Source organism: Lupinus angustifolius, chromosome LG01, assembly GCF_001865875.1.
Source record: "Lupinus angustifolius cultivar Tanjil chromosome LG01, LupAngTanjil_v1.0, whole genome shotgun sequence".
In the NCBI taxonomy this organism is placed as follows: domain Eukaryota; kingdom Viridiplantae; phylum Streptophyta; class Magnoliopsida; order Fabales; family Fabaceae; genus Lupinus; species Lupinus angustifolius.
Window position 1 is genome coordinate 32,379,516 of NC_032009.1, and position 16,236 is coordinate 32,395,751.

General features: G+C 33.4%; 2 protein-coding genes across 5 annotated transcripts; both read right to left on the reverse strand.

Moving 5' to 3' along the window:
* LOC109360783 lies at positions 866-6,105 on the reverse strand. The gene is made up of 7 exons (XM_019605908.1): positions 5,987-6,105; positions 4,770-4,961; positions 3,887-4,026; positions 3,668-3,767; positions 2,582-3,118; positions 1,735-2,072; positions 866-1,272 (listed from the first exon to the last, which is right to left on the reverse strand). The coding sequence occupies exons 2-7, from the start codon at positions 4,939-4,941 to the stop codon at positions 1,114-1,116; spliced, it is 1,446 nt and encodes a 481-aa protein (XP_019461453.1). The 5' UTR covers positions 4,942-4,961; positions 5,987-6,105; the 3' UTR covers positions 866-1,113.
* Positions 6,882-12,806, reverse strand: LOC109360792. 4 transcript variants are annotated; one of them, XM_019605947.1, is made up of 8 exons: positions 12,491-12,806; positions 12,199-12,406; positions 11,281-11,984; positions 10,416-10,701; positions 10,051-10,330; positions 9,308-9,466; positions 7,954-8,415; positions 6,882-7,479 (listed from the first exon to the last, which is right to left on the reverse strand). In XM_019605947.1, exons 1-8 carry the CDS (start codon positions 12,678-12,680, stop codon positions 7,141-7,143), a joined length of 2,628 nt encoding a protein of 875 aa, XP_019461492.1. In that variant the 5' UTR covers positions 12,681-12,806; the 3' UTR covers positions 6,882-7,140. The 4 variants fall into 4 exon arrangements, with proteins under 4 accessions (XP_019461492.1, XP_019461480.1, XP_019461473.1 ...); XM_019605935.1 differs by having other exon boundaries at positions 9,308-9,469; XM_019605928.1 differs by having other exon boundaries at positions 11,275-11,984.

A 16,236-nucleotide genomic window follows, 5' to 3' on the forward strand; every position in this document is an offset into this window, starting at 1 on the left:
GTCCCCGACAAATAGTCAAAAATTAATTTCTTTTAAGGTGATGAAATCATCAAAATGTGTTTTACATCTTGCAACAAAACCTTTCCATACACATGACAAGAATCAGTTTCAACTATCTAGTAGCAGTGTTATTAAAAAAAAATTAATGTAACTGAAATCTTGGTGAAAGAATGGTATCATTATCATTTTCTCAACACTATTTTGTCACTCATTCTACCACACTTGATGATGTCTATATCTATTGTCCTATATTTCTGATTATTGTTTGGGTACATTTTTCAATTCTGTTTACCATGGCAATGCATATTTATTATTGTTTGAAACACAAATATACATTTTTCTCTTCAATCTTATCCTAGCTTATACTCAATCTGTTTTGCTTTTCCATAAGAGTCCAATTCATAAAAAAATTGATGAACAAAATTTTGCCTCTGTTTTCTACATATTACATCACTGATTCATGTAGTAGTAAAAGTATAGTCCTAGAGTAGAAGAGTATATACAGCAAGAAATAATTGAAGCCTGAATCAGCAATGCAATAAATAACAAAGATCAAGTAAAGTCAACTAGATTGTTATTACCATTTTTCAATTAGCACATAATTTTCTTTTGGCCCTTCATATGGAACACAATGAAAATATACAACTTTAAGAACTATATTCTATAATGTGATAACATTCCAAGTTCACTCCCACTAAATAATACTAGCCTCAACTGTACAAGGACTAGGGAAAGAAGAAAAAGAGAGATGGTTGCTACAACTACTTTTCAAGAGAAGCAGTGCACTCTGTACATGTAAACTGAGAGAGGACAAGGGAACCAATAGCTTATTGTATAGGTTACTTAATCTCGGGAGGACATCTTCTGTCTCACAAAATGTGTCATTCCATGTGCTATTTGATGTGATAGGTTGAAAAAATATATTTAAGTTAAAATTTCAATACTTAAATGTTTCTCTGACCAATCACATCAAGTGACACGTGGAGTGACACATTTTGTGGGACAGAAGACGTGGTCTGCTCAATAACTCATGAAAAGGAGACTAATTAGAGGCCAATTTTTCTTAAATCTAGACACATAAAATAGGAAGAGATGTTTGGTCTAATGAGAAATTTATGCTTTGTTACCAAATCTCTGCGCAATGATCGGGCGGACATCGTCAGCGTCAGCCAAGATCTCTAGAAAAGGAAGTAATGACATCAGTGCACAATCCAATGGATCATCATACCAACTCTTTATAGGAATACCATTATTCACTTGCAACTGGAAAACCTGAAATTTACAATAAAAAAAAGAAGCAAAGATTAATATCAACGAATACTTTCATTTCATAGAGATTCGACAAAGTTTTATATTGATAATATCAATGAAGAAACCCCGACCCTGCCTTCCATGATTCCATATTTTCAATCCTGTCTTTGATGTCAAGGCTGGTGCTCATTTAATACTGTTAGATTCCCCAAATACACCTTATGAAGCTTCTATAATGCACTTAGTTATTATATGAGAATCCCCTATTATATTAGCATTGGTAAACACTAAACTTCTTCAATAAATATAAGGGTCTATATTTAGTTTCCTTAAATTCCCAAAGGAAGGTATAAACACTAAATTAGAAAATAAGGGTCTATACTTTGTAGGAGAGAATTTCATTCATGAAAAGAAATTAGAATGTGCTTAAAATAGGGACACTAAAGAAATAGAAACAGCAAAAGAGAGTGGCAGGTTATGTACCTGAGGGGAATTATCAATTATGGCAACTTTTGTAAGATCAACACCTAATACAGTAAGATCTTTTAGGTAATTTCCATGTGAAAAAATGCATGACTCTCGATACACTCGGCGCGAAATAAGTCTTCCATCAGGATCCAATATATCAAGCAGTTGTTTTGCGTATATGCTTTGGCTGGCAGTAAAAATAACTACTTCAAACATCTCTGACACTCTCTCCAAGAATGTGTGGAGGTTAGGCCTCTTTTTTACATATACTGTGTTCTCTTTCATGTTGTAAAAAACATTGAAAGTGAAATCTGCATCATCACAGGGTTCCTCTGTGGAATGAATAAGTGTCTCTGCACAAAAGCGAGCACGTATGACTAAGATAAATTGAATTAACTGCTGAAAATATTTCATAATAAACATCTAGACAAAATGTACAATCAGATTGTGATGAATGAGAAAGTCCATCTCAGAGAAGCATACTGCATGATTGTTCAATAAGCTATGCTGAAATCTTATCTTATCTATTCAGCACAAGGGATCAAACAAGCTTGTTTTAGATATCTTGTTGATAAAAAGGTTGATATCTTGTTTTAGATGAAACACAAGAATGTTAATAACCATAAGATAAATCCTACAGAGTGATTATAAAATTGAAATTATAGTTTGGAACACTCAACATAAAAAAGAACATGAAAATGGAGAAAAAAGTGGTATTACAAATGTCAAGCAAATTATGTTTAGAATCCACAATCATATTCTAGTAAGACACACTGGAATGGACCACTGATTGAAATGACATTCAAGTTCATGACACCATTCACATTGGAACAATCACTATGAAACATGCTTAATTCCTTACCGTCTAAATCAAGCACTAAGGTTACTGACTTTCTTCTTTGAGACTGCTTCGGTATTTGGCCCAGTAGACCATTTGATTCTACATCTAATAGTTCTAGAAAATTCTCGATAAACAATTGTGGATCAAAGCACTCTGTCTTATCGCAGTCATTTTTAACATCGGAATCCTGATTGCAAGCTTTTTTCATCTGACACAATGCTGAATACAAGCTACCATTTTCTTGAACCATCATGGTTTCTTCACATTTTATGCTATCTTTTGTACTGCCAACATTAACGTCGTCTTCAAGGGCAGGCAGGACCATGCCCGGGTCAGGTACATCAAACAAGGTTGGCTCATAAGACTTATAATCAGAAAGAAAGTTGATGATCTCAAAGTTATCATCATCGAAATAATCTTCGCCAAAGGGTAAGCTTGCCATGATCACGTCAGAAATGAAAAAGTCTGAAACATCGCATGTTTCATAGTCACATATGCTTCTTCTCTCATCATTTTCATCAGTGCTTAGTCCGAGCATGTCAGTATCAGCAATTCTCCCTGTTAGAGAACAGACAATTAAAACATCATAACATGCTAGCCATAACTCATAAGTAATAAGCAGCCAGATATAGTTGTGCATTCAGTTTATTATCGTCTATATACATCGCTTTAAATTGAATAAACATAAAAATGTGCACTACATTGATAAGCAATAAAAATTGGTAAGACTTGAAAGGACTACGTGAAGTAGCAACGTGACAGGTCATATGCAAATTCAGGGCATAGATACAGATTTCAAATATGGCAAATTATAAAAGACACTATGTAATAGATCCCATCTAATCAGATTTAGAATTTCACTGGAACTAGGTGGGATACTGAGGAACAGTATTTTCTGTAATCTTATAAAATATAAGAGGCATTCTCTTCAATTGAGAAGATTATCACAAATTTCCAGAGGGAAGCTTATTCTCAATCAAATTTTGTGGCAGTCTGAGCACACAAAAAAAGTGCAAGGCCAGGTTACTCTATGACCCAAGTGGATCTAGTGAAGATCAGAAAAGATATATTTATTATATACACTTTTACTGAACAGAATTGTCATACCGGCATCCCCTTGAGTATAATGTTGAGAATCGACATGATGAGGCTCAAAATCAGGCGAAACAATTCTTTCAATGTCTTCTGTACAGGGATTGGTTGATTCCTGGAAAGAAAGTGAATCATGTCAGTGGTGCACTGTGGGAAAGTTCAAAGGTAAGAAAAACTACACAAATGTAAAATTACAACAAACACATGCGTAAAATAAATACAACGAAAGTTTACCACTTCTCCCACAGCAGAGGAATCAAGAGAAAATGATTGCGGCTGCTGAGAATCAGAGTTTTCTTTATTTAGCAATTCCTTTCTATTGATGGGTTCATCACTTGCAACATCCTTCGGGCACACCAGTGTCCTTGAGGAAACTATAAAGAATAGTAAGAACCATCAAATGCTAGAAATTGAAATAAACCTTTCATCATACACATAAATTAAGGAATCAATTGTCCAAAAAAATGAATATTTTGGAATATCTCTTTGCTTTTATGTGAAAACTAGTGAACATATCAAAATCAATATCCACAGTACTGTTATTTGAATGTGTAAGCAAAAAGGCAAAGAAAAAATTAAGCCTCCCAAAAAAAGCACCTAGTGAAATCTTTACATACTATTAGTATTGTCACATGAGGGGGCTTGTAATATGAATATGTTATAGGATTTAGGGTTCTTGAAGGTTATTGGTTCTAAAAGATGTTCAACACACAAGCACTTTCAAATTAATCAACTGCCATGTTTTTGTGAACTCTTGCATTCCAAATACTTTCATGCTTCCATATAGCTACTTGTGTTTCAAGTCTTACCCTCGCAAGCAAAGAGGTTGTTGTCAGGATTTGAACCTACGACCTCTATCCAGGTTATAAGGTAAGCAACCTTAAGGTTACATTGAGACTTACGAAAACAGATCACCTGTCCTGTCCCCAAGGGTGTCTTATCCCCTGTCCCAAACCAATCAGATATTGCAACATGATTCATGAATAGGTAATTTGTGCGAGACTTACCCTCTAAATCATTGATATTGAATATTAAATATTAAAGAAAAACAATTTACACGGATATATAGTTATACAATAAAGGGTGGATAAAATTCATCTTAAGTTAAGCTGCTTACCATCTTGCCAATTTTGAATTGTGCTGTTTTTTTCTGCCACTTGATCAGGAAAAACTATTTTAGAGCATGCTTTTTTGGAAATTCCTTTTGATTTTGTAGAGACATGAAGATCTTTTTTTCCTGTTAAACAAAAACCCATGCTTACTTTGCTCTTCATTTTTAGTGATGCCATTTGTGCTTCTGACACAACCACTACAAGAGAAACATGCAATATTCATCTTCTAGTAACCAAAGAAGAAAAATATCATTATAAGGAATTAAAATGAAAGATTACAAGGAAAGAAGATACATGTTAGAATAGATGAGTATCATTCTTATACAAAAAAAATTATAAATAAATCTCATGTTATATCTATGATTATCATATTTTAAAAAATCTGAGAATATTTTTTCATATATTTTTAAGATTTATTCTCTTATTTAATATTTTTATATCTATGTTATATTATGATTATGTCTTTTAGATCATATTATTCATATTAAGATTATTATTATTTTGAACAAGACTATTTTATCATTTTTTTTATGATTTATTTCCATATTTAAATGAGTTTAATATTAGTATAAACAAACGTTAATATTATTGCATCTTCTATATTATTTATTATTTATATTAGGGGTTTCACTTACATTAAGAGTAAATTAAAAAAACCAACTTCATATCTTAGTCATTCATTCTAAAATCTAATGATTTAGATTTATTGAATCATTTGATTTTCATACAATGAATGACTAAGAAGCAAATTAAATTTATTTAACTTAATCCTGGACTAAGTGAATCTTCTGCCCTTATGTTAATATCAACATAATTTTATTATTTTGAGTAAGACTATTTAATCATATATTTTATGATTTGTTTCCGTGTTTAAATATGAGTCTATTATTAATATAAATAGAAGTTAATATTATATCTTCTCTATTATATTATTTATTTTAATATCAATACAATTTTATTATATTTAGTATTCATTCTCTACATGAACCTTATAGTTTCTACATAGTATTATAGAGAGGCACCATTCTTGTTGATCTATCCGAGAAGAAGAATACCCGAATTCAGAACAAACCAATGCTACCCATAATTGTTTGTTAGCAAAGACACAAACTTTCCAAAGTTGACGTTTGAAATTGAGAATCAACCATCCGAAATTATCCCATGCAAAAAATAATTGATTTGATTTCTACAGTAATTGAGATTGAGTGAAAGATTATAGTACCTGTGAAAGAACAAAAGATGTTTCTTCTTCTCTCCTTTTGATTTTCTTTGTTTGTGTCTTAGAATCACAATTCACAAGTACTTGCATTGCACTTGCACCGCAATTTCTTTCTCATGTCAGCTTGTGTTAGATGCAACGAACGGTTCGATTGGGATCTGCTGGCAAACCTAATTTAGCCACTAATGTTATGCCACGTGGAGTCTGAAACAGAAATTGCAAGTTTTGCAACATTTTTCTCTCTTCAAAACCCATTTCATCTAACTTGAAAACCCAATTCAGATTATTTTTTAAAATTATTAATTTAGACAGAATTGTTTATATCAAATTTACACGTATAAAAAAATCTTACAAAATTAAAATTTTTGATTAAAATATTGATGTTATCTTAAAGTTCTTATGATTTTAAATTTTTTTAGTACATTTTCTTCTAAGGGTGTCCCTCACATTTTTTGGTAAAAAACTAATCACTGAGTTGTGTTTGTCCCTCTTAACAAACTTTAATTTTTTTTTAATTTAATAAAGAACTACAAAATTTAATTTTAGATGATTAATTTTTTTTTACTACAAATAAAATATAGGATGCTATGCAAGTAAATGAAAGTGATTTGTCATTATTATATAGATTATGTCTTTTTTAATCTCCTTTGAGAAATTTATAAGAATGTCAAAATTATGACAAATGAGAAGTTTTAATTTGATATCTTATGAAATTTAAAATATATGAAAGAAATAGAAAGTGATGAAGTATAAGAATAAATTTCAAGTGTTGAAAACAAAAGAGGAAAAGATGGCAATTTAAGCCTATAAAATTGTCAATGATGAAATGCTTAGTTTCAAAGACAATTTCTGCGAAATGCATTAAAAAAGAGCAAAATCAACCTTCCACTATAACATATGAGAAGAAAGTAAATATGGGATAATGAAAGTAATTGTTCAGAGTACACCAAATTAGCACACTTAGAGTACCTATGTTAAACATCCAGAGCATAATTATATAGAGAATACAACCTCATTGCACAGGGCAGCAACCATATATGGTCTCTTCAGACCAAATAATGGTACATATAAATAATTAGACTGTGAAAATGCCCCTCATTGATCATCACTTTTAAACTCACACCAAGACACTGAGAAAGCCCATGAGATGTTTAGGATTAGTAACTATTCTGCCATAATTGTTGGGACTGCTTAGATTGTTGGTTTTGAGAACCAGCCAGGGATGCTTCCATAGTAGGATTCTGCTGCTGCTGCTGCTGCAGCTGTTGCAGTTGTTGCAGCTGTTGCTGATGTTCCAGAGAAATGCCACCCTGGGATTGGTAGAAATTAGGGTAGCCAAGGGGTCCAAAATGCTGAGATGGCTGCTGCTGTTGCTGGCTTTGGCGAAATCCACCGGGTTGTTGATTTTGTCCTTGGATGCTGTAATAGGCGCTGGGAGGAGCTGCAGGCATTGTTCGAGAGCCAGGCCCATGAAGCCACATGGGAGAATTCTCACTCTGGCAAAAAGGGACACAATCAGATTGTTATCTTCAATATAATTAACATTGACAGAAAACACTATCCCATAACTAGAGACTGATCCAGAAAACAGAGGGAGGCTGAATATATTAAATATATATATATATGCATAGGTAAAATATCTTCAGTAATTTGTAAAAGAAAATTATTACATAAAACAAATTTTACAATATATTGAGGAGGGAGGGGCACAACACCCATGCTTGTCCTCCCCAGATCCTTCCCTGCCATAACATTCCCACACCTCACTACAAAAAATGATGTGAGTAATTTGTTGACGACCAAATGAACCATGTCTTGAACATAATATGTGCATGCCTTTACAAGGATTGTGAATTTTCAAAAGCATAAATGTAAAAAAAATTAACGGATAACTTCACTTTGAGATAAAATAATGGTTTTTATGATAAAACCGTTGAAGGTAAAGCATTCTAAAATGAAGATCTTTCTACCTGCTGTAGTGAAATCATATGATTGCTGTCCTTATACTGGGAATTAAGAACATCATCATATCCAATGGTTGTACTGGTAGGGGCAGCAGGTTGGTTCAAAGGAAAATTTCCTCCAGGAATGCTGGTTGAACTTCCATAACCATATCCAGGTGGAATAGCAGCAGTCTGAGACATGCTACTGGCAGAAATGCTATTTTTATATTGGGGAAGCAAAGCTGCCAGAGATTGGTGATATGTGCTATTTTGAGCAAAAGCCTGCTGAAATGCTGATGGCATGTAGGAATAGGTCTGAGGCAAGAATGGATAGCCAATCATATTCGCATAATGTCCCAGAGGAAGGGTAGGTTGGGAGTAGGGATGCACAGCAAGCTGTTGAGGAAGTGCAGGTCCAGTGGCAACATTGGCACCAGGGTGAGCTTGTGGATTAGATTGAGGTGTAGAAATGCTATTTGCTCTTAGAGCCTGCATGTTGACAAATAAAATTGTCAGAAGACTGAATTCCTATGTTCTCCCTCTCCCTAGAAGAATAAGTACAGTATCAAATATAACTATAGCATGTAACTCTTATATATATATATATATATATGAGTCAGAAACACTTTAAGGTATACCTGTACCCAACTGACTAGGAATCTGAAATTAAAGGACTTGTCGAGTAGTACTGGCTTAATACATAAACCTTATCACTGGTACATTACTACCATATAATGTGGGATAGAGAAAGCTAGCACTACTGAATTACATTGGTTAAATCAAACACAGAATGGGCACAGGACAAGACAACAGATTCTGACACATAATTATAGAAATTCAAATGCCTTATCTCATTTAGTAAATCCTCTTAAATTGCTAATTGTTCATTATAATCTCTGTACGGTCATAGCACAAACCACCCATATAGCTTAAGCCAAAACAAGCACAATGTCTATTGTTTTTGAACAATTGTTCAGGAAAATAAGTAACTGAATCAGTATATCATCTTCTGATTTAAGTGGGCCACTGGATACAAGTCAGAACACTAAGGTGTCACAAGGTAGTCAAGTGAAACAGTTGGTATGTCATACAAACACAAACCAATGTTGCATTATAACATAATAGCTGGGAAGAAAATTGTGATCTTTTAGCCAATGTGCTTATCATTAATGCTTATTATTGTTAACTAGAATTGTTTTGTATACAATTATGACGTTTTGAATATAATGTAAGCATGAATTTTTAATTCCATTGCAAATTTTTGGCTAAAAAACATCAAATACTCTGTAAGCCATAATACCAAGATTTGTTTATATGAATCAATCTCTCTCAAGCGCCTATATATATTGAAAAACTTAAATAGGCTAGAGCAGAAGTGCACCTCTGACATGGTTATAGTTGGGCCACCAATTGAAGAAGCAATATTGCTATATTTTGAAGGTACCGGTTGTTCTGCAGGGAAGGGTGAGTATTGTATATTTTCCCTTGCCATTTGAACTGTTGAATCCAACAGAGCACTGGGCAAAGAATTTGTATATCCCTGCTGCAATAATAGCACTAGAAGTTAGACGTAGATAGAAGATTTGATAGATAATATTATTATTAGTAGATGATAAATGGCAGAAACAAAAATACCAGTTCTTACTAATTTAAAGCAACAAACAATCTGTATCAAGATATGGTTTTATGGGGGAATATACCTTATAGTAAGGGTAAGGTTCGTGTCATACAGGTTTAAGCAACTGAGCAGTGAAATTTTACACAGATAAAATTATTGTGATAGCTCACTTATCACCCCAATAATAAGAATGAAACAACCAAGAGGCATTTATATGTCCAAACTCCAAATTCCCATTTTCATCATTGAACATAATACAAATTGGTCCATCAAAATTTGAAGCTAATTTTATCATCACACCACTTCTATACAATCAAGCTTTTTTGGAGACTTCGTGTCATTCTCTCAAAGGAATAGATAGCCACACAGAACCGACCATCCCCCACTTTTAACATTACAAGATCTCAACTTAGATTATTTTGGAACCAACTACATTTCGACGAAGACAAACTAAGACCTATACTTGAGTATTTTGTATACTGTTTATAAAAAATCTAAAAACTTACCATTACACTAGAAAAGGGAGAAAGATCCTGCAGCTGTGAGCTTGTCTGTGAATGAGGAAAAGCAACATCTGCTTGTTGAGCCTTTTCATATGTATAAACATGTGAAGATGAAGGAAAGGGATATTGATTTTCTTGAACAGGTTCATGGGGTTCAGATTTTAAAGCCTCTGTTTGTGGAATAGAAGAATGCTCGTAAGTCCCAGCACCAATGGCAGTTCGGTGAACTAAATTTCCATCTGACGAAGTAGTAACATGCTCATCCCCATAATAGTCAGGATTTCTGTAGGAAAAATATGCTTTAAGTAAACTAGGAATAACAAGAACATTGCAGTGAAGTATACTAATAGTACTATATAAGCACATACCTAGCATCTGAGGACCCAATTATTGAAACACCTGGTGCTTCAGATGTATCCTCCAAGTTATTTTTCAAGGGCCTAGATGCATGTGGCTCAGATTCAGAAAGGGAAGCATTTTTTGCACTTCCAAAACTTCCAAAACTCAGATTCAAACATTCTGGATTGTGGAGTTGTAAGTGATCTGGAATTACTACTGAAGGACTTTCCTCCTCAGATTCTGTCCCTTGATCCTCTGCGTGTAAATTTAGTTGCTCAAAGTTTGCAGCCACTGATGAAATAGCAGCAGCTTCAACTGAAAGGAAGATTTTATGAAACTAATAATTAGAGACCCTATGTAATTGTGAATTTCAAATAATTGTAATAGAATAACACTTTCTAAACCATTAGAGAAACCCTAATGGCAACATGTCTAATATACAATTATCAATATTAGTAATACAATAATGACTTTAATCATTCACACTATCTTCGTGATCCTAAAAGCATGTAAGACTTTCTTATTCAAGTAATTAGGATGAGTAAAAAATGCTGTTTTTATTTCTTAACGAGTTCCCAAAGGGAACACACATTAACAAAACCCTAATGATAGATCACATTAGACTGAGCATCCAAGGCATTACAAGAATATCTGCCTATGCTCTTTTTAAGCCTTAATATATTTCAAGTATAGCATGCAAATTTTTAAGAGAAGTGCAGGGAACAGACATGAAAACACAAAAAATGGAGGAATTTCAAAGAAGAAGCACATTCACCTGGTGGTACTAGCACTCTAATTATGTGATAGCTAAACATTTTATATTGAACATATACTTTCTTCATTGAAATAAAGATACAAGACAGTAAAAATGATAAGATATTAAGCATCAGTCACCTCCGTTGTTATCAAAAGGATGATGATGAGGTTGGTAGGAATCGTTGTCCCGGTACAAGTTACTTTCTTGATTGTGTTCCAATTTACTTTTACCAGATACAGAAGCAGATCCAACATTGTCCGGATTCTGAACAGGAACTTCTTCCGCTACATATTCATTATCATAAGTCTTTTGCTGCCAATCCCCTTCACCAAAGTCAGACGATTTTGTATAGTGCTCGGAATTAGGAACAGCATGTACAACAGTGGATACAGAAACAGCTGGTTGGTGATGCTCAACAGGCCATTTATTAACAGCTGATTGATGATCAGTAGATGATGGCCATTCATTAACACCTGGCTGATGCTCGACAGATGGCCATTGATTAACAGCCGATTGATGCTCGACAGATGGCCATTGATTAACAGCCGATTGGTGCTCGACAGATGGCCATTGATTAACATCTGATTGGTGCTCAATAGAAGGCCATTCATCACCTTGTTGGTTAACAGGGAACCCTTGATCGCGATTTATCTCTGAAACCTTGGAACCACGACCTTGCTGGATGGAGGGAATATTACCAGCAACCTGTGGCCTACCCATCTTGACAATGTCAGCCATTGATCTTTGACCAGTGTTAACCATCCACGAAGACTGCTGCAATGGAGCATCTTGTGATGAAAATGAAGGCAATCCATCAAAAACGCCAACAGATTCAGCAGACCTAATTGCAAAACACACAATTGATAAGCCTAAGACTATCCTTAAAGCAACATTTGGCAGAATTTACAGTAGAGCTTACACAAACAACATACGAAAATAGTTTATAACATTCCTATACACTTCTAAAACTACATTTTCGATTCACTTCGACAAAAAACAAAAACAATTATCGAACAAACGCTTAATTAGGTAATATGATATTATAAGCAGTAAACCTATACGATGGAGGTTGATTGTTGTTGACATTATAAGCAGTTGTCGGCGTTCCGTTTCGATATTCCTTCTTCGGAGCAGGTTTTCGAGGAGGAGGAGGCCTAGTAGAACTAGAGGACCGAGACCTCGAATAATAATCATTACTAGTAGCGGTTGTTGCAGTATCTTTCTTCTTATCTCGTTTTGTTTTCTTCACCTCATGAAAAGGATCTACAAATACGGAAAAAACAAACATCAAATTAATTCGTTAATATAACGAAGAAGATGAAGAATGAGGTTAGAAAGTGTGAGTACCTTGAGAAAGGAGACGATTAACGGCTTCGTCAGGGTCCATGTTAGAGTCTTTGAGAGTGGCATAGATCTCTAGGTCACTCATGTCTTTCACTATTTCCTTCAAATTCTGAACCATTTTTCGTGACGATGCAGGTATTCCTCCGCCGTTGATGTGGCCAACGCCGCCGTTGTTGCCGCCTTTACCACTCATGTTTAGTATCACTATTTAAGTGAAACTGAATAACCACCCAAACGCCGATGATGATGATTATGATGTTCGCTCTCTCTTAGAATCTCTCTCTCTCTCTTGATTTGCCTAAAAAAACCCTTTTCCGCTTCTCCTTTTATCTCTCCCACTCGCCCTCTTTTCAATTATTTATTTACTCTTAAATTAGATTTGATTTAATAATATAAGATTTCATCATATTTCTAGAAAAACAAAAATATGTATGGTTTGATTTATGAGATTAATACTTTTTGAGAGGGATAGGTTTTTTATCTTTGTAGTATTAAAAAATTACATTTTTGTTTTGGGTCAAATTATATCATTTATTTTGTAATTAGGTTTTATCTTCTTTTTTTTGTTTTTTTTTTATATTTTTACAGTTTTGTTTTGATTATTTGTTATAAGTTTGTCATGATGTCAACCCCTATTAAGAACCCTAGTAGTCACATTTGAAGATGATGTAGTTTTAAATCTTCAAACGTTTTTTTATCCCATAACTCTTAAAATGACAAATTTCAAATATAAGAGTGAAATATAACTTTATAAACATGAGAACCAAAATAGAATTTAACTAGAAATTAAAAGACCAAAATCTTGTTTAAACTTTAAACCTCATATTTTTAACACAATTTGATTCATTTAGATAATATTCATTTGAATCCATACATATCTTAATCCATCAAAGATCAAAAGTCAATATCTCATAACAACACTTGATGTGAAAGATATTTTTATACTTTAAAATGGATTAATTCCTTAAATATATGATGAATGATATCCTTATTAACAAAATAATGAAATATATTAGAATTGAAAAAATAAGTTGTGAGATATATGATATCTCACTTATAAATCTTTCCAATTTTTAGTATAAATAAATATGAAGATAAGTTGAGCAACTAAATTTATTTATATTGAGCAATTACTTTTGTATAAACTTATAACTTAAGCTGAATTATCAAGCATAAATTTTCAATTCCCTACTTTTTAATCATTACTTAACTTATCAATCAATTTTGTCAATCAGAACACCTCTTATTTCCTTAGAGAATTATTAGTGGCACATTTAGAAATCAATGATAATGATATATATTGTAAGCATAATACTTTTCATGTTTTGACTTCTATCAAAGCACTTGTAGGTAGGAAAATGGGTCGAACTAATGTGCGAATTTGTTATTAGTTCGCTTCGATGCGAACTGATTTAGGACCGTTGGATTGAAAAGTGATGTTACCAACTATCGTGGAGAAAACCATTTAGAAGTCAGATTTGGAAGGTAAGACTTCTGGGGGGACATCTTGTCCTAGATGCACGACTTCAGGGACGTCTTGTCCAATATTGAAGTCGGTATGGCGGGTCATGACTTCTTGGCAGACTTTGGTTATTGAGGAAACGACTTCAGTGATACGTATGGTTATATTAGGTTCATGCGTAGTGAGATATTATAGACGTTTCTTCCATCATAGTGGAATATAGTGGCTTCTTCCAACATAGCATATTGAAGGGACGAATTTGCATATATAAGGTAGTTTGTTATTTATTTAGTATTCATGTTGTCATATATGTTTTCTTAGTTATATGTTTGTTATCTATAATTATTATTTGTATTATTTGTTCCTTGTTTGTTAGTAAATTTTTGTAAATCAAAAATAGTTATTGCTTAATTTTCTTTTTGTTTTTATCTATTAGATGGAAGAAGAAATTGATATGAATGAAAGTTACTATGATCAGGTATTAATTTTTTTTAAAGAAAATATATAATATTTTTGTTTTTATTTTAGTAATATAAACGTTATATTTTACTGATTGTAGGTGGTAGATGAATTTGATAATAGTGATACTGAGAATATGAATGAAATAGAGGAGGATTTGGGTTTTGAAGAAATTGATTTTGCATTGTTAAACGTATATGAAATGAAGAATTTTAGGTTTTTGAACAATGATCTTGCATACGAATTTTATAAGATGTATGGTATGAAGAAATGTTTTGGTATAAGAAAATATCATACTCGTCGGGATAAGGACGATGAAATTGTATGACAATCATTTTTCTGTGATAGAGAATGATTTAGAGAGAAGAAAGATGATGTTGTTCGGAAGAGGGAGCCCAGAAAAGAAAAAAGATGTGGTTGTTTAACAAGAATGAATATTCACGTTGTCAAGGAAAAATGAGGTTGGTATGTAAGTTATTTTTTCGACGAACATAGTCATGAAGTGGTTGATGAATATTATGGTGGGATGATAGCTTCTAACCAAATAATGACTGAGACGGATATTGGTCAGATGAACACGATGAGAGAGTTGGGAATTGGAACAGGAAATATTTTTGCCTCATTTGTTGGCCAATGTGGTGGTTATCGCTACATTGGGTTTTCTAGGAAAGACATGTATAATCAAATCCAGAAGCAAAGAAGGATTTGAAGCAACCTTATAATACTTGAAGAAGCAATCAAAATCAGATTCTACAATGTATTAGAGGCATACCGTAGACGAAGAAGGTAAGTTGCAACAGTTGTTATGGGCTGATGGATGTAGCATTTTCGACTACTCAATTTTCAGAGATGTTCTTGCTTTTGATGCAACCTATGGTAGAAACAAATATAAATTTTCAGTCGTAGTATGTGTGAATTTTAGACAGAGGAAACAAATATAAATGTTCTTGCTTTTGCTACTGATGTTGTGTCAAATGAGACAGAGGAAACATATGTGTGAATTTTAGAAAAAAAATTGGAGGCTATGAATAGGAAACAACCAAAGTGTGTTGTCACTGATGGAGACTTGGCGATGAAGAATTCAATCGAAAGAGTTTTTCCTGAAGCTCAGCATAGGTTATGCGCTTGGCATATATGTAACAACGCTGGAAAAAATATCAAAAGAACTTTCATAAGGATTTCCATAAAGTAACTTATGTTGATGTTGAGGTTGAAGAATTTCAAATGATGTGGGAGGAACTTATCATCAAACATATGCTTCAAAATAATGCTTGGGCCACTCATACTTATGATTGCAGAAGTATGTGGGCCATATCTTTTATCTGGGGAAAGTTCTATGCTGGTTTGCATACCACATCACGATGTGAAAGGTTACATTACAAATGGGGAGGTACATAAAGTCTGGGTATAATGTGACCGAGTTTTTGCATCACTTTCAACGATGTGTAAGCCACATACGCAACAATGAGGTTGTTGAAGATTTTAAATCTTCTTATGGTGATGAGTTGTTACAAACTCCTTATCATAATTTAGAGGGTCATGCTGCCTCATTATATATCAGAGCGGTTTTCAAAGAATTTGTTGAAGTGTTAGTGGAAGCTGCAAAAATGAAGATAATTTCTACCCACCAAACATCAAGTCATGTAATATACAAAGTCGGAAAACATTATAGCTCCAACAAAAAATGACATGTTTTCCATTATGATAACGGTTCTAATGTGGACATTAAATGTTCATGTAGAAGAATGAAGTCATTTGGGATGTCATGTAGTCATAGTATTTTTGTGTTACTAATTCTCAACATCACACATTTGCCTCCCTGTATGGT

What these genes read in the sequence shown, in the direction of transcription:
- LOC109360783 (XM_019605908.1), bottom strand. Translation starts at nt 4,941, where the DNA reads ATGGCATCACTAAAAATGAAGAGCAAAGTAAGCATGGGTTTTTGTTTA. An exon ending in AATTCAAAATTGGCAAGATG is followed by an intron (nt 4,027 to 4,769) that starts GTAAGCAGCTTA and finishes TATTCTTTATAG; the next exon opens with TTTCCTCAAGGACACTGGTG. An exon ending in TAATTGATAATTCCCCTCAG is followed by an intron (nt 1,273 to 1,734) that starts GTACATAACCTG and finishes TGTAAATTTCAG; the next exon opens with GTTTTCCAGTTGCAAGTGAA.
- LOC109360792 (XM_019605920.1), bottom strand. Translation starts at nt 12,680, where the DNA reads ATGAGTGGTAAAGGCGGCAACAACGGCGGCGTTGGCCACATCAACGGC. An exon ending in TAATCGTCTCCTTTCTCAAG is followed by an intron (nt 12,407 to 12,490) that starts GTACTCACACTT and finishes CCGTATTTGTAG; the next exon opens with ATCCTTTTCATGAGGTGAAG. An exon ending in AATCAACCTCCATCGTATAG is followed by an intron (nt 11,985 to 12,198) that starts GTTTACTGCTTA and finishes TTTTGCAATTAG; the next exon opens with GTCTGCTGAATCTGTTGGCG.